This window comes from Papilio xuthus, unplaced genomic scaffold (genome assembly GCF_000836235.2).
Source record: "Papilio xuthus unplaced genomic scaffold, Pxut_1.1 DF828952.1, whole genome shotgun sequence".
In the NCBI taxonomy this organism is placed as follows: Eukaryota; Metazoa; Arthropoda; class Insecta; order Lepidoptera; family Papilionidae; genus Papilio; species Papilio xuthus.
The window spans coordinates 5,874,416-5,899,898 of NW_013529697.1; the positions used below are offsets into that span (position 1 = coordinate 5,874,416).

General features: G+C 32.7%; 1 protein-coding gene across 2 annotated transcripts in view; it reads left to right on the plus strand.

Moving 5' to 3' along the window:
• The first annotated feature begins 13,640 nt into the window (after positions 1-13,640).
• LOC106126858 (uncharacterized) overlaps positions 13,641-25,483 on the plus strand; it is a 75,645-nt gene continuing 63,802 nt past the window's right edge. The window contains exon 1 of one of the 2 annotated variants that reach the window (XM_013324760.1): positions 13,641-15,500. In XM_013324760.1, the coding sequence (XP_013180214.1) occupies positions 14,255-15,500 (1,246 nt within the window). In that variant the 5' untranslated portion in view covers positions 13,641-14,254. The remainder of the gene's footprint in view (positions 15,501-25,483) is intronic. The other variant, XM_013324768.1, reaches the window with a different exon arrangement.

Below are 25,483 nucleotides of genomic sequence, written 5' to 3' on the forward strand. Positions count from 1 at the left end.
CATACACGTGTTCATACAATGCATTTCAATAGAACACAGAGATGTAGGCAGTTCGTATGAAGTATACACGCGCAAAGTCGATTGGGTCGACGTGGAAATCGTTTTAAAAAATTTATCCCATTGAATGATGCTATAATTTATTTTAGACTTTGATGAAAACGTTGATATTTCATGTGAATTCTCATCATCAGCTCGGAGCCTACCCAAAGTCACAGGTGACTAGGTCGTAGACAACCACGCTGGCCCTGAGCGGGTTGGCTGACTTGACACATATCGAATTTCATCTCAGATATGTGCAGATTGCATCACGATGTTTTCCTTCACCGTAAAAACGTCGGATATATGTTTTATACTTATGTAAATCGGAAATCGAAAAACACATTGGTACATGTCGGGGTGCGAACTCAGGACATGCAGATTACAAGTAAAGTGCTTGATCACTGAGCCACCGACTTCAAATTAATTTTGAAAGATTTATAAACTGTGACCTATTTATAATAATATGACAATCTGGTTACAATGCATGATTTAAAATTAAAAAAAGCTTTCAAGCTAAGTTATTCAAATTGAAAAAATGATAATTCTCTTGTACTAATAATACCGCGTTTGGTTTTAAGTATATTTAACTCACTACTTTTGAAAGAAATCCGTTATCATTACATTACCCTTTAAATTTTATCAAAGCCTTACTAATATTATAAATGCGAATCTAGATGGATGGATGAATGATTTGTTAGAAGATATCTCCACAACGGCTGCTTGGATCTCACTGTAATTTGGCAATGATGTAGAACATACAAAGCCTGAAAGAACACACAGGCTACTAATTAAGTTTTTTTTAATTCCTCCCGGACTGAGTCACGGGCGACAACTTGTTGGTCATAACTAGTAAAGATAAGCGTGTATTTTTCTTTTTTCTAAAGTATCAAAAATAAATAATTTTGATTATTTACAAAGAGAGCTCACCTATTGTTTCAATTAAATGGCGTATTTTATTGCGCTCTGTTTGATAGACCATTAATCTGATGAATAGGCATCCATCTGGTGATTTTCCAATTCTATTAACCGCCAAATGGTTACAGTTTGATTAAATTTGTATAAATTAAATGATCGTTCAAATTTGTGTATATTATAATACATTACGAAACATAGTATTGATTTTTTTTACATTACCAATGTTTTAGTGTCGATCTTAGTAAAAAAAAAATAGCTAAAATTATAGGTTTTAAAAATTGGATATTTTAATACTCAGTAATTGAATCAACCTAATATTATATACGAATAATTGGGTGGATTCATGAATGGATGGATGGATGGATATATGTTTGTTGGAAATTATCTTCGGAACAGCTGAAATTAGGCATAGATGTAGAGTCTGAAAGAACACATAGCCTACTAATTACGTTTTTTTTTCATACAGCGCGATCGGAGTCGCGGACGACACCTAGTTTAAAATAAACCGAGTATCGACAGCTTTGATATCTCATAAGTAGTTCGTATTTTGTAAGTTATTTTTAGATAAATTTCCTGGAATGGTCTATAGGAATGAACGCGTGCGCAATTATCATGAACAATGGTGTTGATTTACGAGTTTATGGTATTGTTGTCGTTGCGGGATATTCATGGGCGTATTAGTACAGCGGAGTTTGTGTGAAACAAGGCCGATATTCAATTGTTCCTGTGTAATGGATGAGTTCTCGAAAAGTCGAATTTTTTAATAAATCGTAAAAAAATTCGACTTTTGGTTATCAGTTCCTATTCACTTTTTTAAGTACAGTTATTCTTTGCGTATTTTTTACGTTGATACTGACAAATCAAATTAATAATAAACATAGAATATAAAGTGCTACTAAATCAATAGCAGGACTATGTCGAGCGCTAAATCAATACGAAGCTATTGTTTCAAATGAATACTGGACGCTTACGTCACAAATAACTTTTTTTTAATTAAACGCAATTACTATTTATTACTATTGTGACAAAGTAATGAAAACTATTAATTGTGGCTACCCTTAAAGTACTTTATAGTCTTGGAACTTCAACATTTTATATTATTTTTTAAACCACGATTTAGATTGAATTAGAATTGTTGCGCAAAAATTAACATCGTTTTCTACTCAAATAACTAAGAATTACGTTTAAAAATAACTAATGTCAATAGGTTGGTGGAATCGAATCAATATTACTGTTTTTGCAGTCTATACATTTTAACTATCTATGCGCAATATATGGGCAGTTTGCCCTAACTCTCCGCCCGAGTAATGTAATTAAAGCTCTACAAAGTTTGTGAAGAGGAAATATCGATCCCGTATCCGGTGTAAAATACGAGTAGAATTCTATTAGCTCTCAACCAATATTTATTTAGTTGCCAGTTTAAAACGATTTATAAATTAACTGCTTTTATATTGTACTAGCTGTCGCCCACAACTTCGTCTGCGCGAAATTAAAAAAAAACTTAATTAGCAGCCTGTGTGTTCTTCTAGGTTATGTTCTACATCTATGCCAAATTTCAGCGAGATCCATTCATCTATCTAAACATTCGTATTTAGCATATTAGTAAGATTTAAATAAATAATTAAAGGAATATTGTGGAATAATTGATTTATCAAAATAATAAACACACATCTTTATAGAGACAATTCTGCACTCATTACAGTGAGGAAAGATTTCCAAGTCGTTGGATTCACAAGAGCAATGTACTGTTTAGTAGATTCAAAGCACGTTTCCAAACTGACGAAATTAGTTTGTTCAGATTGCGTCTCGACACTGCTAGCACGAAGTTTCTGTAAATGTTTTTTAATTTAACATGTTACTTGTTTTTTGTATTTTGTCTTGTTATTTTACAATGTAAACGATAATAACTTATGTAGCTATAGTTCTTACCCACGACTCCGTACGCGCGGAATTAAAAAAAAAGTAAGTAGCCTGCTTCTTCCAGACTATGTTCTACATCCATGCCAAATTTCATCTAGATCCGTTCAGCCGTTTTGGAGAAATCTTCAAACAAACATACATCCATCCATCCATCTATCCAAACATTCGCATTTATAATAGTATTAGTAAGATTAAGAATAATCGAAAGTTTTTACCTAGGTAATATTTTATACTTAGTATGAGATTTTTTTATTATTAATTTCATTAAATTCACTTAACAAACTTAACTCTCTGACGAATCTTGCCTAAGAACGAAGTCAATTTAAATATTTTTATTCATTTGTATACTTACTGTCGATTTTTTTTTTGTTTGGAAAGACATTTTTGTTCGTAAAATTGAACGTCTAAAATTCAACCTTATTGAATTCCCAGCTCTCAGTTATTGGAGTTATCGCGTTAAGTAAATCATGTTTTGGAATGCGACGCGATGAAACTGGGACGCAATATCGTTACATCAGAATAACTGCTGGCCGTTTGTATACAAAGACAATCGAAACAAAGTATAATGTATCCTACATGTTTTAATATGTGATGTAAGCCGTAGTCTGTGTATTCAACATTGAGTACAACACAACAAATAATAGCTAACAATATAGATATTACATAATTTATGGAAGGTAAGAACTGATTTCGTTACGAATCTCTTATTAGTGTCTTAATTTGTTCTCATTACGTTTCACAAAATTACGTAAACCATAAAAAAAACTTTTAAGTTTATCTTTAATTCTATGATTGTGTTTCAGATCTTCATACTTTAAAATTTAATTTTGTAGTAATCTATAATAAATAAGTAGTAAAATATATTTCGTGTGGATTTTCGACTATTTTTGGACCAGAGCAGAGGATTAAGATTTAAGATTAATTTAGAAAGCATAACGTTTGAATTTTTATAGACATGACACGTCTAAGTCTTAGTTGATAAGAGTAAACTATAATATGATTTGTTTGAGTGCACAATTAGTTGCTAAGTAAATCTTTTGCCCCGGATTCTATCCATTAAAGCGAGTAGTTGCGAGCGGGTCGCTAGAGATTCAATTATTATCTTTTTACTAAGACATTTCGCTCCAGCTCTAAATAAGATTTTTTGTTCATTTTTGCGGTAACGTTCCGTTTAATTAACCAGCAACCGTTTCTCGATTAATGGAATCGGAAATACATCAAATCTTCCTATATAATATTATGGATAAGATAAAAATTGTAATAGAATTATGGAAAATAATACGCAATTTTGTTTAATCTAAGCAAAAATGTATGCGTTATTTCATAAAAACATCATTAATAATTTTCATAAATTTAAATCTACATTTATGAATTATCAAAGAAAAAACATTTGAAGAATTTCTCCACGAGAAATCTAATAACACGTATAATGACACAAAATGACAGTATGCACTAGAAAATCGTGATATTGGCTCTTAAGCAAAAGCAATAACGATTAAATTACAAACTACAGCATGTTAAAATTAGTGGTATGGATTTTACATGCTTTGGAACACGAAACAAACCATATTTGAACAGATGGAGCCAAACAATTAATATATGGATAGATTTCGCGGTAATTTCGGATACCGATTCCAATCTGATTAATGATATTAGTTTCTAAGCTTCATTGTTTTATATATATTTCATTTAAAGAAAACATAGCAGTTTCTATTTGTAAAACCTGTCTTTTCTGTTGACTTAAATTGTTGCATAAAAAATAGCATATGCTTATTGCCATTTTAAGCATATGCTTAATGCCATATTTACTTATTGACTACTATTGATAAATTTGCATGAAAACAGATTTTTTACAACATTGTACACAAATGTTATTTATTTATTTATATTAAAGAATAAAACTTTTACAATTTCCAGTCGTTAAATTAAAACATTTTCAGTTATATAACGCAATGTACTTCTGAAAAACAATTACGGTGCATTGTTTGTTTGATAAAATGATTTAATATTTTAATTGGGTCTCACAAAGGGGAACGCAGATGAGGAATTTCATTTTGGAATATGTGTACACAATAATGAATCACTCTTAGATATCTCTGGACGTATGTTGGTAATTAAATGGAAGTTGGTTTCATTAACAGAGGAGAGGATGCAGAGAAAGGATATATCTCATTCCAATACGTCCTCTCCTCTGCCAAATCCACTTCCCCTTCCCATCCTTTCCATAAAAAAACATTCGTGAACATGACCCAAAATTGGGCCTCCGGCACGCACACGCATCAGACTGTACACAAAATTGCTTCCACTTTACGCCTGTCTTCTGTGGTCGTAGCATTTCACCGGTCGACCTAGCCCATTAATGCACCCAACAAATATTGTTAGTACATGATCTATCACTGTCAAAATAATAAGTAAAATGTTTAGGAATAAAAAGGAATTAAACTGTGTTGCATTCTACGCGAGGCCTATCATCCGAGTAATCACGCAGACATAGATGCTAGATATGACTACTTGACATGTGTAAGGCTTATGAATATGCAAATGAACATTCGTAGATCTAAAAGGAGGTCAACAGTTGAGCGAGCATCTCCCATGAGTGATGAAGTCAAACTTTTTTTAGTATCTCAGATAAAACTGAAAATTATTTTCAGCTAAAACACACCTTTCAATTTTGCGTAAGATCAGTCAACTAATTCTGCAATAGCAAAAAGATACTTTATATATCCTCATCTTACTAAAATTCTATAATAACTTTAGATGGATGGATTGATGGTTGTTTTAGTAGGTATCTCCAGAACGGCTCAATGGATATCGATGAAATTTGCCACAGATGTAGAACAAAGTCTGGAACAAATAGGCAACATATTAAGTTTTTATTTAATTCCGCGCGGAAGGAGTAGCAGGCTAAAGCTAGTATAGTACAACATACGATGATTTATAATAAGCTTTATGGGTGTCCCAGTACTTAATGGATATACAAACACGCATGAATAACAGACGACGTCATTTGGCATAAAGCCAATATTTACAGACAGGTTCAAACCACGAGGAATTTAGTTTAAACTGATTAAATTATAGGATGTATGTACACTATTTCTACCATTGTTTTTTTTAATAAAAACATGGCAGTTAACTGATTGGCGGTCACCATATACTTACGTCGTTTAAAAAAGAAAACAAAATAATTACTTGAATTGTTCTATAATATATGTATACGGAGCATTATCATTTTCGAAATATGATGAAATATTGTTACATTTACGGCAACATTACTGAAAATTGATGGCTATAATAAGCCCAACTGAATGTCAACCTAATGAAGTTGATATTTTCGGTTGGATGTTTTCCTCATCCTTATATTATTTAATTTGAAATATTATGAATACGTTTTTATATTTACATGTCATCGATATATATAAAATCAATTGCTGTTCGTTAGTCTCGCTAAAACTCACTAACAACTGAACGGATTTATCCTATCTTGGTCTTGAAATGTTCGTGGAGGTTTTGGGAAGGTTTAAAAGGTGGGAAAAATTCCACGCGGATGGAGTCGCGGGCAACAGCTAGTACTATAATATATTTAGACAGTATACATCACAAGAAATAAAAGTAATTTAAAAATTAAACTAAATAATACTATTAACAAATCAAACATTAACTTTGTATAATGTTATTATCAAATACCTAAAAACACAATTAAAAAATAAATATTTTGACTTGACTTAAAAAGGTGTGAAAATTTGGTAAACATGATATTAAAATTATTGTGGTTAAGCGAATACATTTTCTCAGCAATGAGATTTGTTTGCAGTTAAGGAGGTTTCCTACGTCGTTCCGTTCAATCAAGCGGCGACTGGTTCGCGGTTAATGGAATCGGAAAACCATCAGCAAAGCTCCAGATTAATGATCGATCAAACAGCTCGCTACACGGAAGACCTCATTGATGATTTTTACGTTGTAATTTTTTAAATATTCAATTCAGATTATTCTAAATCCCCACAAAAACAATGAAACTCGAACACATAAAATAAATGGATGAATGAATGGATGTTTGTTAGAAGGTGTATCCAGAACGGCTCAACAGATCTCGATTAAATTTACCAGAGATATAGAACATAGTCTGGTAGAACACAAAGGCGACTTATTAAGTTTTCATGAAATTCCGCACAGGAAAATTCGCCGGCAAAATCTAGTCAATTTATAAACACTATTAGAGGTGTAAATGTGTAAAAGATCATATAATTAAACATATTAAAAGTGCTACATCACTTAGAGTAGCGGTCACTGAAATCCTTAAACAATTATTGCCGGAGCTATTTTCTTTATTTGAAAGGCATTGTAGGAGCAACACGCAGGGTTCGCGCCGCAATATTTCTTTGTCACTGCGACAGAGACAAATCATCACCTCCACACAATAGTAATTACAAATTAATGTTTGTTTTGTATTTACATAAAATATTGTACTTTATCTATATTTGACTTTTGATATGTTGAACTAGCTGTTGCCTGCGACTCCCTTTGCGCGAAATTAAAAAAAAAAACAATTCGTAATCTATTTGTTCTTCCAGACTATGTTCTATATGTATGCCAAATTTCATCGAGATCCGTTCAGTCCTTCTAGAGACCTTCAAACAAACATCCATCCATCCATACAAATTCGCATTTATAATATTAGTAAGATTAAAAACCTAAAAGTCATCGTAGAATAGTTATTTTCTGATTTCTGAGCCCTATTTTTAATCATTTAATATTCTCTGTTAACAAGCAATTCTGAATGATGCTTGACCCATTCTATAAGAGTTTGGTAGGTTACAAGCATACGCATATTTAAATCTTCTTTAAATATTTTTTTTTCATATTTAGATTATAGGATTTACAAAGTTTGTATTGCACTTTGTTAAAAAATACTGACCATATATAAATGTTTATTCGAATTAAAAATAAATTTTAGCTATCATATTCTGTTCCTTGCACACTGTTCGTAGTAAATTTATTATAAACAATTTATTATAAGGTGTCGTTACCAACTGACAGTTTACCAGCTTTTGGAATACAGCCAGAAGCGCAAGGCAGGTCAGGTACGTATATGATATGCAATCCTGGTACTGCCGAAAAATTCACCATTGTTTTCACCATTTAACAACATTAAAAAAACAAAATAATAGAAACTAATTCAATAGCTTTAAATACAGAGTCAATCTTACTAATCTTACTTCTTACTCTTACTAATATTATAAATGCGAGTTTTTAGATGGATGGATGGATGTTTGTTTGAAGGAATCTCACGAACGGCTGCAAAGATGGCATTAAAATTTGTCGTAGATGTAGACCTTAGTCTGGAGGAACACATAGGCTATTAATTTCGTTTTTTTTAATTCCACGCGGACGGCGTCGCGGGCGACAACTAGTTCCATTAATAACTTTAAAAACAGAGTCAATAGATAAAAAAAACTGTTCCCAAATAAAGCAAACATTTAGTATATTAAACATAGAATGTCAAAGGTTCGGAGGCTGGGCAATAAATCGATCTAATCCATCACTGTCACGAAGCCCTCAAGGGGAAATACATAATTTCCTGGGCATGAAAGAAATGCTAATAACATATTATATTTAATACTTTTAAAAGCTCGGTAACATTATGTTATTATTGTTTAGGCCAAACACAAATATTTGGGTGTAATAGTTTAATAAGCGGTAAGTACAGAGTTGCAAATAGACAAATTGATCGTTGCGCCTATGCATCGGCGGTCGAAAAGCGGAAGTCCAAGTGACGTTTCGTGCCACCGCACGTTGGTTCGCACCGGTAGTGGTGTTGCCCGCACCTCAGGCGCGAACAATTATTTTACTGCCAAAAACATTCTTCTTCTTCTTCTTCGTTGTTACAGTCTTGTCAGACTGGTCGTGGTCATCACGTATCAGTGACCCGCTTTACCAGGCGCCGCCACTCCTCCCTAGTCGCTGCCTTTTTTGTACATTGGTGCAGGGGGACATCCACAGCCGCTCTGATTTGGTCAGTCCACCTCATAGGCGATCTTCCTCGTGGTCTGTTGCCCTCAACTTTCCCCTGCACCACCAAGCGCTCGATGGATTCGTCATCACGTCTACAGACGTGACCAAAAAAAGTGAGTATGCGAACCCGAACAATGCATGACAGACGCTGCTTGATGCCGAGTTCTTCGATGATTGAATTGTTTGTCCGGAATTCGGTCCAAGGTATTATCAGCATTCTTCTCCAGCACCACATCTCGATCGCGTCTATCTTAAAAACATAAACGTTAGAATAATATTAATAAATATTTGCATGAATAATTTAATAAATTATGTTTATTTTTCGTTCACAAATAAAACACCGCTATCAACAATCGGAGTCACATAAAGAGAATAGCAAAAGAATCCTAATACTTTGTACCTTCAAGTGAACGTTTAATGTTTATTTCATTTTCTCTTTCATCGGACGTTCTGCCGGTTAGAAAAGGTCGAGGGTTCTTCAATGTTATCATTCATCAGTAAAGTCTTCCAGAAATGAAAATTCATCTTCCATTCTAATCGTAATGTTATGCAAAAAAAAACTTTGTTTTAAGAATTTCATATTTATTACTTAGTTTAAATAAATTACTAAGTTTAAAACACAACTTAAACTTACTACTTAGAATCAATTTGAACTTTTATTGTAAACAAATTTTACAGATTCTCTAATACAAAGCAGTGGACCATTAGTATTTGGGGAATTTAAAAAAATATCGTAATAAATATGACCTATGTAACCCAGGAATAGTGTAGTTTCTCAACAGTGAAAGAATTTTTAAAATCGGTTGAATACTTTTGGAGCCTATTCAATTCAAAGAAACAATAATTTATTTACTCTTTATAATATTATTAGTATAGATTATAAGACATAAAATGTGACATAACTATATTAAAAACAAACTTCTCTATATTAAAATGGTAATTAAAACAATCTTATATACACACCTATACATAAATCATAATACATACTGTAAAATTAATATTTTACCGTCGATTTATTGTGGTAGAAAAAATGCATACTTCGTTATCTTAGGCATAATACCACCGAGGCCTTGTTTTCGCGGGACTCTTGACTTGTTTAAGGTTCATACATATGCAAATGACCTAACGTGTCTTTGTAGAAAGGGTTACAAACCATGCACTCTGCAAACTATCGTATATCCTTCATCTCTATACGCACATATAACCTTTATAAGTTTACTTTTAACAACAAAAATATATAAACATAATCAGCAGAGGGAATTATGAGTAAAATTTGAACTCAAAATTTTTCATTTAAAATTTATCGAGATATCAACTAGATTTCAACATTTTACTTTTGATTATCGTTCAATAATTTTAGACAATTGAAGATATATTTCTACCGGAAAAGATTCTTCAATCAAAAATCCATTTATTCAGAAGTTAACTTGCAAGTTGCCAGTAATTACTTTGGCATTATTTACCTTCTGGACTTCTTTTCTCGCGTGTTGCATGTTATGCTCAAAGCAGAAACTAAAGCAAAGCGCAAACATTTACTTTAATTTGTTTACAATAGCAAAGTAAGCACTATTTAAAACTTTATTAAACACTCAAAATCAATATTTTTTTTATAATATTACAAATTAGAATGTTAATTAGTTTTATCAAGGATTAAGAAATTTATTGTAATGACTAATCTACTGATTTTTAATTATGAATATTTTAAACTTATGTTTAATATTTATTTTAAAAGATTAGATTTGGTTGAAAAAGATCTTTCAAAAGAACGATTTAAAAAATCTAGTGGTGACGTTTTTTGCTCGCGTGCACCGCACCGCACGGTCTGTGTTTAATGGGTTAAACGCAAAAAGAAATGCAATGAATGGTCTTGCTTTTATTCGGCTGAAATGAACAAAAATGTTGGAAATATTTTATCATATGTTATTAAATAATTTAGGAACTTTTACGACCTAGGAATGGTTAGAAAAGTAGATATCAAGAATAAAATTCAAAGTAAATTTTACTAAGAGGTTTACATTAATCCAGTTTTGATAAACATTGGAAATTAAAAGCAAAGCTACTGAGACAAACTACATACGTTGCAGAGTATTTCTTCTTTTCTATCGATTTTTTTTAAGATCTGATGATTTGTGAATGTATAGGATAAATCCCAAGCGAATGTTTTGATAAAGAATGTAGGAAACGTTCGTTTATATTATCAACACCGCTCCTGGCATCGCTCCAGGTGACAAAAATAATAACAAAAATTTCAATTCTATTTTTGTTATTTGTACAAATTGTTATTTTGTTGAAATGAAAAACAAATCGTGTTAATTATAAAATAAATAAATTATAAAATAGCACTTACGACTTTATCTATTCTTCCTCGCTATGTCCAGTCATGGTCTGTTGTTTACTTCGCTGGCGCAGCGACCCAAAGTGGCCCCTCCGACACATGAAGTCACCAAAGTCGCCAGTACTGCGCCGATCCCTGCCAGTCCATCGCTTGTAGCTCTCACAGATCTGTCGTAGGTATCTAGGCCAGCCGACGGGTTTTGTTGTCATATTAACAATTATCTGACATGAATAACTAAGAGCAGGATATATGAGAGGTAGCGACGTAAAATTATTATAAGAAAATATATGTGGGTAGCGTCGTGAGTGACGTAAGAGGCGACAAAGGTGAGTAGACGGTAGACGGAATTCTGAAGATACTTCTTTTTTTATAAAATGCTATAAATTATTTTATTATGTATTTTACTATTAATGTAAGGTAATGTTTAAGAAGAAATATTTATTTCTAAGAAAATGAAACTGTTTTTTTCTAAAAGTATTAGTTAAATACAACAAATCGAATTAAAACATAAAAGTAAAAATCGATTCAAAAATACAAATCTTTAATCATATTAATTGAATAATTCAATTCAAATCCTTTTCATATTTAATTAATAAACAAAATAAAAATGTATTATTAAACGCCTACTGTAATATGCGTCGCAATAATTATGCTAATATCAAGTAGCGTTTGCTACACTGTTTCGCTAGGCGCAATACAATCTCATCAAGACCAGCTGACATCGTAACAAACAGGAGAACTTTTATAATAATAAATTAGTACAAGATTTATATTTGTTTCAATAAACGTTACAACAAATTAGAGTAATAAGATTGTAAGTATTTTTAATGTAAGATAAAAAAAGACAGTATGAAAATATTTGAAAAAATCCAACGAATTGATTTCAAACACAGGTCCGGCACTCTAATATCTGTTTGTATCACAAAGGCTGCGGCCGTTGCAAACTGTTATTGCAGCAGGATTCATTCATGCGCATACCAAGAGATTTCGAACATAAAACAATTAAATTGCGGTTACTACGTGAAAATTTTGAATAGCAATCTTTTAGTACGATTTATTCGCCAGTATAAAAAGTTTTTTTTTCTAATATCAAGCAATTTAAGTGTAATTTTACCAAAAAAAAAATATTAAGGTAAAAAGTACAGAAAATATGTATAAAACAAACAGACAAACAACGTAAGCATAGAAAATCACACAAAAAACATTACAAGACAGCTATACTCAACTAAGGATGTCTGGTCCAATGAAAGAGGCTGCAGTCGCAGTTAGTCCTGTAACAAAATATGTAAAACCTACACTGACATATAAAATGGCATAAATTAAAAAAAAGACATGACAGCTACAGTACGAAAAGGATCTTCTGACACTTTTTGACATTGACATGGAGGCGCTAGTGAGCTGTCATAATTTAGTTTGACTTACGCCCACCTGGTCAGACTTTGTTGGTCTATAGATAGATACAAGCGAAGCTAATAAAAGTAAGAATGTAATATGTAAACGAAGCCCGAAGAAGCTAGAACTATTATAACACCCACCACAATATAAAGTGTCTGCGGATTAGATCATCATAGCCGTTTTTATAGAAATCAAAAATGTTAAGAATTTGTACCGTTATCAATATTTTATAATGTCAAAAGCATAACGCATTAAATTCGGTTTGCAAAAACAAATGAAAACTTGTACTAAATATCAATTAAACCAAAAAATATTGTCGAACTAGCTGCCGCCTGCGACTCCGTCCGCACGAAAAAGAAAATTATTAGCCTATATGTTCTTTCAGACTATGTTCTACAACTATGCCAAGTTTCAGCGAGATCCATTCGGCCATTTCTATGGGATAAAGAAAAGGGCTTTTTCTTAGGGTTTTCTCAGCAATTATTCGAATTTTTCTCAACTTTTAAAGCTTAACTACACCTCCACGAACATTTCAAGACCAAGATAAGATAAATCCGTTGAACCCTTCTCGATTTTAGCAATTGATTTTATATATGAAGATAAAAGATGTCCTTATTATTAAACAATTCGTGGAACAACAACTAGAGCCATAACATTTCAATGTTACATAACATAGCTCCTTAGTCTTGATATCAATTTACAAGGTAAGAAAACCACAATTCATTTTGCTTTAATTTGAAAATTCCGTAAAAACTTAATAAGTCATAATTAAAATAATCATTTTCTTCGAAGCGTTTCATGTGAATTACGCCGAAAAGAAAACGTTGCGTCGCCTCCATACAAAGTAGGCTGTGTTGTTTGCATCAAATGCATACGGTCACGCCGAGTAGTCAAATGTAAAACTATGTCAAAGTGAACAGTTGTTGCGTTTACGCCACAGATTATGCTTTTTGCTACACATCGGTTATGCGAGTACTAGGTTCAAGGGAAGCCGGCCAGATTACCAACGTGTTCGTTCACTATTTATAGTGGCTCGCATCTGTTTAGCCGTTGGCTTTCAGTGTACAAATGACCGGAGCCGCGAACGTCCAAAAAATCGCGCGCAGTCCTCACGATTGCGAACATTAAAACCATGTTAGATGAATAAACGTGAAGTGTTAATTTATCGCCAAGGATTTATTTTTTTCGATTTAAAGTTGTGAAGTGATTGTTGATACGACTATAACAAATTCATTTTACTATCATAAAGTCATTAGACGGTGCAACTGCGCGTAATACTTGCACACGAATTATGCAATCGTTTTCAACATCCACCGTCTCTATGCAGTGTTATATTCAATCATTAAAATTATTTGTTAGTGATGGTTATCGCGCGCTTAAAAATGTATACAGAACGGAATGGGAAGATCACGTGCTACTAAATTTATGTGTGTTGAAAAACAAAATTGACATTGGTGCTATTTTCGAGTGAATGCTGAAGAATAGTGATGTTTGGCATAATGCCAGTGTTCATAGCTAACAGCTGATCGTAAACAAATAGATTATCATTAAGTAAAAGCTTATTACGGGTTTTCCAAGTTGCAATATCTAAGTTAATAAAGTAACAAATGCCGAGAAACAAAAGTGAAAGGATTTTAAAAAATGGAAAACGAAGAAGACTCTAGTGACAGCAACACTCCAATTATCGATGACAACGTAATACGTATCCAACTACGTAAGCCTTCACACAGAAAATGGGAACTACGAACGAGAAATCATTCACCAGGTATCAGATTCCCAACGGTGCAGCTTTTCGACTGCGAAGGAAACCTATTAGTAGAAACAAACGACGAAAACATATCTATTAAAAGTTCCGATTACGATGAACCACATTTAAGGACTAGTCAATCCTTACGTGAAACAGATTACAAGCATGTTATTAATCACAAACTTCCTAGGAAGCACAACACGATTTCAGGTGACAGAGTATACACGCGTGTATACAGAACTCCTGCCTTAGTAAATGAAAACAATAATGTAAGTTATATTGTTAAGAATAATGATAGTGTATGCAACATTCCAAGTAAACTCACAGTTAATAATAGCTATAATAACTTACATCCAAGCAGTATTGAAACTACACCATTTCATTCGGAAGGACCTAGCGAAGCTAGTAGTTACAAAAGTTCAGATAATGAAACTTGTGAAGACGATAAAGAAATATCAGTGTACAAGGACATAGATGGCTCTATACACATCAATGGAGAATCGAACAACACTAATATTGCTATTCAGTCAACTGAAGAAAAGAGCCCAAACTTCACACTTCAAACTTCGCAATCTTTCAATGACACTGCGCTGAGAGAAAGAACAATTACTAATGAAATAACCCGTTCAAATTCAGGAAATAGTTTTTATACATTACCACGAAACAAAATATCTTTTCTGAATACTTACTTGAGAAGTTTAGCTGTACGACGAGCATCGAGTGCCAATTCTATTACTATATCTCGAAGTACAAAGCCTTTAGTAACTTGTGAACAGGCTTCCTGTAACCAGCAGTTGAATAACATAGAATTAAAAGAGAAAGACGAAAAAACAAATGTCATAAATTCAAGAGATGACATATCTGAAAGTGAATTCATTAATATGTCGACAGATGTCGCAGCTGATTGCGAGTTGAGAAAACGATTGAAGTTATATAGGCGAGGATTATCAGAAATTGAACAACGCGAACGAAAATTAAGTAGTTCATCGAACAATAGACGTTATTCTGTTAGTGGTGCTATTCAATTAAGTCGATCCTCCTCATCGGAAAGTGTTGATGAAGCGGATGTGGTACTAAATCGATTAAAACGAAGAATATTTAAAAACAAGACAAGAGAAAAGCATCGCAAACAATACGTATGTAAGTTATTTAACACACAGTTTAGATATTTTTTTAATCATTGTCCGTAACAATTTTTTTAATCAAGTGATTGCTATTGACCATAAACAATTTTTAGAATTTTCGAAATAAGCACATTAAAGGGCTTTAACGTAAAACAGAGTTGAGGATATGCATTCATGAGACATAATGTTGGCAGAGATAATAAAAAACTTTTATTTCGATCTTGTATTGAGCAAATACATTAAACTTTACTTCAAAGTTAATTAATTTCAATATTAACTCAAATAGTTTGGCTTTTACTTGTACGTAATAATAATGTTTGTTGCCAAAATAATCTATGGCACCACTGTAACGAAAACATTGTTGCCCGTAGCCGTTGCCAAAAATTAATATTTGTCTGAACAGACGTAGTTAATTGTTAAATAATTTCTTTTTAGATAGTATGTAAACAAAACACAAACGATTTTAAAGCTTTTACCTATGGTCGTATCAATGTGTAGCAGATCTCAATATTAATTGATACGACAAAGTTGTATGGTTTTAGCCAATTCTTTCGCCTCACGATATGAGGATTTTATGAACCTTACTCCAAGATACTTCTAGAAAAATTAGCTGGAAAGAATTTATTAATAAATTAGTTGCCGTTGATAGTACTACTAATTCCTAACAATGTTTCAATGAGATTCATTTTATGGTTACCATAACAACTCGTAAATAATCAATATAATCAAAGGACAAAGACGAAGGGAGATCAAAATAACAATCACTTCACGTGACTTTGTATTTCTGCAGCAACGTGTTAATAATAAATCCCAAGTTTATTACAAATTGTTACCTCGAAAGACAATTTATCCGGTAACCCACGCGGTTTATATCTCATTCGTATATAATATTATGATGCATAATGTAGATACATACATGGGCGTCCCCAGCCGATGATGTCGATCTAGGCTGGGTTGAGGGTTTGGGGAGGGGAGGGTCAATTACCATTATTGTGGTGTTATTCGAAGAAGTGTTAGTCGCCAGGGGGCAGCACCCCTCGCTACGCCCCTTTTGTTTCTTCTCCTTAACAGTTATTTGATAATATTTTTACTATTTATGGATGATATGTTATTATTTTTCAAATACAATTCGCTTCACTTTCATTAAAATAAATATAGTGGCATCTATGATAGACTTACTACCTTTCAAGTTACGATAGACAAACGATGGTACATCACACTCGCGCCATCTATGCCCAGCTTACGACAAAATTTTGCATTTAGTTGCGCTTGCCGACGACTTTCGTAACACAATGAACAGAGACCTCTATCGGCATATGGTATAAACAATGTCTGTAAGATAACTTATTTTTACTTTATTACAGTCATGGTTAACAGAGCTAAAATTGATGACCTGCAGATCAGCAATCTGTTCACGTATATGAAGCAGATCAGTAAACCGGCTCACGTGAATTTATACTTGCATATATTTTTTTTATCGAATGAAATAGTTATCATTTGCGTTTCGAGCTGCAAAATGCTGGTCATCAGATCGCGTCCCGTTGGCTAATATAGTTATGGTACTCCGTGATGAGCCATAAGCTCCCAATTTGGTTGTTGAGCTGCAGCTCAACGATTCAAGTCTTTGTGATCTGAAATGTTACTGCTAGTAACCAAATTATTGCAGATGCTTTTATGTTACGATAAGTAGGTACACGCAAACCTTACAAGAGTTATATTCGTGAAATAACTGCTTTAGTTGGCTGCTGGCCAAAAAAGACAAATAAAAACTTCTTGCCTCAAAAACCACATATAGAAATATACAAAAAATAATGGTCACCTGTGTTAGTTGTGCATATTAAATTAAGTTAATTCTGTGAAATTATATCGTTAACGTATGCAATATTCACAGGAACCTTACTTTAAAACACTTAAACAATATAAGTGTAATCAATAAGTTTGTAGGTAAATAAAGTAGTAACTAAGTTGTATTTTTATATTAGACTAAACAGAATATTGTGGATAGATGGGTAGGTAGCTACGTTGTAAGAAAATAAAATGTATCAATATTCCTTAGCTTTAAGCTCTTAAATACGCACGAACATGGCTACGGATATTTTTAGGCTCCATTATGATAATCCGCTAAGTTATTATTAAAGCGTGAACAACAGGCTAATTTTTTCCTCGGGTCAAGGCCGCCCGGGTCGACTGCGACGCGACGCTAGCGGTGTCTGACATTAAACTTTTTTTGTGGTTAGAAATTGACGACAGTTTTTGTAACTAATCAATACAGATACATGGAATGGTTATTTACATTTAATAACAGCAGTATGTACAATTATTATTTTAATAACAAGAGTATTAAAAACAGAAACACATGCTTTAGTTAATACATGCGCAGTGACGGCGTCGCAAGTCAATATCCTCCTCAACCAGCGTCGACGCGCCGCCATGACGCGATTCGTTTTCGCTTGTAACTCCATGGACACTTATATAAGTTTATTATTATAAATTTTCTTTTAATTAATGCGACTGTGTGTCGACAGTCGCGATATTTGTTTTGACATATTGTTGTTTCAATATTTCTCAAGAAAATGTTAAGGATGACAATATCTATTATTACCAGTGTCACAGCAATAGAGTTATGTACTATATTTAATAATCCGGGCATTGTGGCAATCAATGGGGGAGCCCTACACTGGATGAATTTAGACTGATTATGATGATGATGAAGACTATCTTTAAATAAATACTTGCTTAAGTTTAATTGGTATGATTGAAATATTTTTAATTTAAATTTATTATTTAATAATATTTATTGGATTGAATTTTTTTTTGCTCCATCCCTTTTTAAGTATTTTGATTAGGTTTAGGTTTAGGTTGGTAAAATAATTACAGTTACAGTTTTTCGATAAGTTCATATTTGATTGCTAGAAAATTGTACGGCATTGTACAAGCCACACAGTTTTTTACCACATAAAATGTCATCGATTAATACGAATCGCTTATATTTTTTGTCAAGAATTAAGTTATGTCATTTTACATCAGGGCTGAAGTTAGTTGTGAGTTTTGCCGCTAGAGTGGCAGAGATGCCGTACCAGCTGGTTCGTTTTGACAGTGTTCGGTGCACGTCGACTGGTTTGTGTTTGAGTGCCGGCGAGCGGCACATTCCTTATTCACGTGTTTATCAAAGGATAATATTTCGATTTTTGACCTCCGCAACTTTCTTAGAAAACTTTTATGTAACTTGTGAAAGTTCTATAACACAGTGAACGGTGACTAGAGAAATGGAGCGATTTATGCCAACTGCATTTGTTTGATTTAAGAAATAGTTTTGTTCCGTTGTTTTGTGTGAAAAGTATAAGTCGCATTGTATCCGTGCAAAGTAACCTTTCCGTTGTGACAGTTTATTTGTTTTGTTACCCTTTGAGACTACAAGCGGGAACTAATTCAGAAAAGGAGGTAAGGACGAAATTTAACTCTTATTAGAATAATAAAGGCAATTTTACCAAAATATTAGCAAAGTTTAACTTATTAATTGGATTAGGTATTAAATGGTGTTATCGGTGTTTTAATAACTACATTTCAGAACTACGAACAAGTGGAAAATTATGAATTTAATTTACCTATAAAGGTGAATTAAATCATCAGAATAATTCACATAAAAACAATGTCTACTAACTTGAATATGATTATTTTGTCACCGTATAAATATTAACCGTTTCAACAGTATAAGTAATTAGAACCTAGTGATAAACATACGTAGCAGTTGTAGATTTAGAATTTTACCTGAGCTTCTTAGGACGACGCAATGGAGGTTACCTTGTCGTTTTTTGGGAAGATTTAAATGTGAAATATAGAAGTCCTACTTATCTTTTAACAAATGGTATATTTCGATTAAATATTTAGCCATCATTAGTAAATATTTTAAAATGTAAATAATGTTATTGTTATTTAAAGTAGAAAAAAGAGTGAATATTGCGGTTTGTTAATTAAAATTCGGAGAACGAATCACGAATATCACACCTATTATATACAGGATGGTTTTTAATGGACGGGTCTAAACCTTTGTGGATCTCAAAATCTATCGCTTAAGCCCATGTAAGTTCTGCGGTTTTTATTAGATTCAAAGTTATTCCATTGTTTGTACAAAATTCGAAAAATCAGATTTTCGACTGAAATTTGTACGTCCAAAATATTTTGCATACAGTGGTAATGTAAATCTACGACATATGACGTACTACACTTTTCTTTAATATGAAATATCCTGCTCTGTACTGCGTTAATGTAACGAATGTTTGGGTTATAATGAATCATGCAACCTATACACGCATACCGACATACTATGTTTGTATTCTCTCACAGTTTCGTAAAACAAAAACATTTTGGTTCAAGAAAAACCTTTGTCCTTCGTTAGAACGAGTTAAACGATTTAGCTCTTAATAATCACACACGTAAACGCCGGTGGCAACGAATATGTTTCAGTTATAGCAAATTCGACCACATATGGAATTAGGGGTGTAAATTCGTGTAAGGGAACATACCTTTATCTATCAAACTAAGTACTAATATTCCTTTTTATACTATTATTAAATCGATATAGTTAAAAAACTTTATACTCATATTCTCAGGTCCTTTTACTCATCATTCGCATCGCATATGTTTACTGTCTGATGAAGTATGGAATTCAGTTTTAAAAACACTAACAAGGGATGTAAGCATTACAATACTCATAAACAATTTGTTTTGCCTCACAAATACTAACGCATTATGTTTTTATAGACTCTCATCAGTAAGCTGTACAAGACATTTGAAATAAGCGTTTCGTTCTCTAAATTGTTTCTATACTTATTAATTAAAATATTAATTAAATTAAAATATTACTTGTATTGATCTCGTACAAATGTGACGTTATTCTATTTGTATACCGTTATAAGTACAAGCAAGGCTGATGTAAGCCGCGTACTGTAATTTGTTATGACAAAAAACAAAAACCAGTATCATTAATGTTATCAAAACTTATTAAGAGTTCTTCTCTGTTAAGCATTTATTAAATATATTTTTTTTTTAAATTGAAAGTCAATAGTTTTAATATTGTTATCATTCGCTAGCGTTGCCACTTGATCCTATTTTTTACGAATTCTCAACGGATCAAGACGTTTGTAATATCTTATATATAAAATTCTCGTGTCACAATTTTCGTTCCCATACTACTCCGAAACGGCTTGACCGATTCTCATGAACTTTTGTGAGCATATTGAGTAGGTTTAAGAATCGGCCAACATCTATTTTTAATCTCGTGCGAACGGAATCACGGGCAACAGGTAGTATAATCTAAATTATTATTTTAATGCATCCTGTATATTACAATTCTTTCATTGATAAATTATTCAACGTATACTTGGTTATTATCAGTTCTAACAATGATATAGAAAGAAATGTATCAATTGTTTTATTATGTATCTCTCTCTCTATCCTTTGACTTTTTAAGACTGCCTTCTCACGTGATAAGGATCACTGCCCACCCATCTAACCAACGAAGCGGTTACTTCACATTATTGTAAAACATATATGGTAGAACAGACACGTCACAATAGAATCTCGAATCTTATCGACTAGCAATTACCGCGACTCCGTCCATTTAGAATTAAAAAAAAAAAGAAGCCTATATGTTCTTTCAGACTGTCCTACATTTATGCCAAATATCAGCGAGATCCGTTCAGCCTTTCCAGATGTATCTTTAAACAAACATCCATCCATCTAAACTTTCGCATTTATAATAATAGTAAGATTGAATATCTATAAAAGAACGGTCGGGGATGGAACACAGTAAAAATATGTTATGCGGTAATAAACGAGTCTTGGACATTCCTCCAAAAATTATATGTAAACGAGATATATACAAATAAAATGTTTTATAGAAATTACTTTTACATCCACTCGCCGCTTCAAGCATATTGCGACAATGACCGACATTGCATATATACTAACATTTTCTTCACTCACAATCCAGTTTCTATAAAATAACATGTACGTATGTCTCTCATTGACACATTTACATTTAATTATCTGCATTTGATTAGAGAAAATATTCTCTAGAAATGCTTAGCTAAATTAATATATGTTCTAGATTTCTTTTACTTTTGGTTATTTAGGTTTTAATGAAATTTACGAATATATTTGAACAACCTACAGAACCTTTCAAATTGGAATGCATTTACTTATGTCGTTCGTTAATAGTCCCAATCTTACTAATATTATAAATGCGAATGTTTAGATGAATGAATGGATGGATGTTTGCTACAAAGTATCACAGGAACGGAAGCATGGATCTTTCTAAAATTTGGCATAGATGTAGAACATAATCTAGAAGAACATATAGCATACTAATTAGGTGTTTTTATAATTCCGCGCAGACGGAACAAGCGACATCTTGTAATAAAGAATATTCAGGCAAAAATTAGTCAAAAAATTAATTACTAAAGCGTATTAATATTCAGCGTAATATTCAGACAGCAATTTTATAGGGTAATTCGTTCCGAATCACTGCAAATAACTACAGAGGAAACCTTGAAAGCAGTAGTTAGCGAAGTTTGTGGGAACTCGACGTAACTGTTCCAGAACAAATTCATCCTTCTCGAAAGTAAGTTAGCGCCTTTGAAAGCTTAATTACCTGGAAATTTAAGTGAGTCATTGCGCTCAATATTTATGCTGTTAATGTCTTGGCCCTACTTTTTTAATATAACAAGATACACTTTGGGTAGGTTACCTATAGGTATAGAGGGAGGAGAGGAAAGCGAAAGCGTGCCCGTGACCTCGCCATCCTGCGTAGGAGGAACAGATGGAACATCTGGAAGAGAATCCCACATAACTACCGTGACCCTCCCCTGGGCACGGAGTATCCATAAAGCATTCCCCTCTGAAAGAAAAAAAAAGATTACCTTTAGGTATATTAACAGAATTTTCTGCATATTTTTGCAAAATTAAGATCACTCTTGAAAATCCTTAGAAGACGAATCAGTCTAAAATATCACAAACAGTATACTTAATTATTTTGGATAGCTGTATCGATACCTGATACTCTAAAGCTTTCGTAGTATCTTAGATTTAAATATAAATGATTTTTAAGTAGATAAGTACTTCTTGGGAATAATAATTTACAAGACCCTGATGTAGTATCGTTATACAAAAGGAAACCTAATAAATTTTTCTCTTAACAGTATCTGCGAATGGCAAAACATTTGAAGCCTTTCGCATACAAATCGAATTAGTTTAGAAAAAAATTCTCAAATGTTTATTTGCTTTTTAATAAAAGGCGTAAACACTATCTTTTCTATAGTATTTTAAAAGCCGAGGAATGGTTCGTTTCGCACTTTGTCGATGGCAGAATGCTTGCTCATTTCATTTTCGCCATCTTTGCTAGTGATGATTTACGGACTGCGAACGTTCGGGCGATTTTATAAAATGTCTGATAGTGGAGGGTTTTTATCGACAATTTATATCCATGTTTTTGACATTTTTATTACATCCCTACTTCATTTTAAAATTTTTGTATAATACATCACTGAGAAAATCTTTCTTTAAATTGAAGATGCGATTTTAAAGACATAGTTAAATTGATTGTTTAATATCATTTACATATAATATAATATATTAAAAACATAGTATTATAAAGAAAAGTGTTATCTTACAAATGTTATAAATGCGAATGTTTGGATTGATGGATGGATGGATGAATGTTTGTTAGAAGATATTTCCATAACGGCTGCATAGTCCTTGCTGTAATCCATTGCCATAGATGTAGAACATAGCATGGAATAACACATAGGATACTAATTAAGTTTTTTTTATTCCGCGAATGGAGTCGCAGGCAACAGCTAGTTTAAAAATATTTTTGTACGTGTACACAGATAATATCAAAACGTATTTCTATTCAAATGATTTTCTTTTATTTTTCCAACACATAAAACTTGAGAATTCAACACGTTTATCTTTCATGACCTTTTCATAGTTGCCATAAAAGTAAATTATTCATGAAATTGTTTCGTGAATTGAATAGAGGATGGCGCGGCCGCTTTATCAGCTATAAAGTTGTAAAGTATTTTGTGCCAGGGAGTGACAGCGGGTACCGTCCTCCGTGCCACTCCACAACTTCCAACTTTGATGTTGAACACGGAATAAGCAGCACGATTCATCGTGCTTATCTCTAAAGTTAATATATTAAATAAAAAAAACATAATTTAACATTTTTCTATACAAAGGACCTTTGAATTGATAAATTTAGTCTTTAGTCCCTACCATTGTTATTGCATGACATCGTTGTTTATATCAAAATAATAAATTCATTTTAAATAAAATTATACAAAGCCAATGTTTCTATGCTATCCATTTATTTTCCGTCCATTTTAACCCAAACACGGTCGTTATCATTGTAATAGCATTCGGAACAGACGGACAAACAAATCTAATATCGCTTTAACGAGCATTCCATTGGCGGTATACCTTTTCTACCACGCGTGGTTCCATAACAAGCGATAAGCTATAGTGTTTGCCTTTCCTTGTGTATTAATAACAAGAAATATATTGAATTCTTTCCCTGCGTTACGTTAGGTTAACGAAGGTTTCCCTTAATCGTACAACAAAACAATTGCAAAATTTCATTTAAATAGTGCAGGGATTTTTATAGATCTTCGACTAAGATGATTCTGTACCCACTTATGTTTCGGTTACTATTTTATTATAACAATTTCATCGTTTTTCAGCGTTTTTATATAATATATCTTAGTAATATTATAAATACGAAAATTTAGGTGGATAGATGGGTGTTTGTTTGAATGTATCTCCGCAATGGCTCAACGGATTTTGATGCAATTTGGCATACACGTAGAACATAGTCTTATTAAGTTTTTTTTTTCTTCTGCGCGGAGAGTCGCGTGCTACAGCTATTATTATAATATGTGGAGTAGAAAAAAGAAATATAAGTATGTCAAAGATGATCGACAAATTATGTTTACATAAACTAATCTAAAGTTACTGTCTTCTTTATTATATTTGACTTCCAAGTTATATGTATGTTTAACAAATGGATACAGACATCGCTTATAGATTGTACAGTAATCCTCTTTCATTTGAAATGCATTGAAGCGAACCGTAATAAACTATACTTACGATCCAAGTGAAATACATTTGCCGGGTAGGCGACTGCAGATAAATGGCAAACTTGGCAGGCCACCACTTTCCCTGTATTTTTCAAGCTCGATAGATGTTATATGGATTACCAAAGCGCTGTAAATGCTGCTATTTTTTTCCTATTCATTGATGGAAGCTACAATATACGCGATTAAACGTTCATTTTGTTGGATGGTTCGATTTCTATTGCATATTTGTCTTGAAAAGTCAACGAAGAAATAGATAATACCCATTAGCTATCTAGTTTCTTTTTCTCTTGATTAGTACGATACTGGCGTTCGCTTTTGAGACATAAATTTGCCTCATTACAAAGTAATGAAGATTACAAAATAAAAAATGTTTCTCCGAACACCTGAACCAAGATAATGTTTTTAAAGTTCTTAACAATTACTTCTTTGTTCATCAAGTTAAAAAGTCTAAATAAGTTTTGTAAAAATTGCCATGACAGTAATAAGAATTAATGATTTATTAACGAGCAACTTCCAGAGCTGTCGTACCAATATAAGTAAACTCACACTTGTACATTTGACGCTACAATTTTATCGTAACCGATAATTTCCTGCAGGAATATACAAATATGCAAGCGAATGAAGACCACATACGCTATAAATAAACAACGCAAATAAGAGCTAAAGTGCTGTCTGTAACACTTAAAACTTTCATTATGTCGTCCATCAATAAAGGTTCATAAAAATTGCTCGCTATAGAAGTAAGGCTGGGCTTACTCTGCGTAACGATGCGACGCGATGAGTGAGTAATGAACTTGACAGTGGTGATATTATTGTTCGCCTGTAGGTGGGCGATGTGCATTCCTGTTGCCGACGCAGCTAT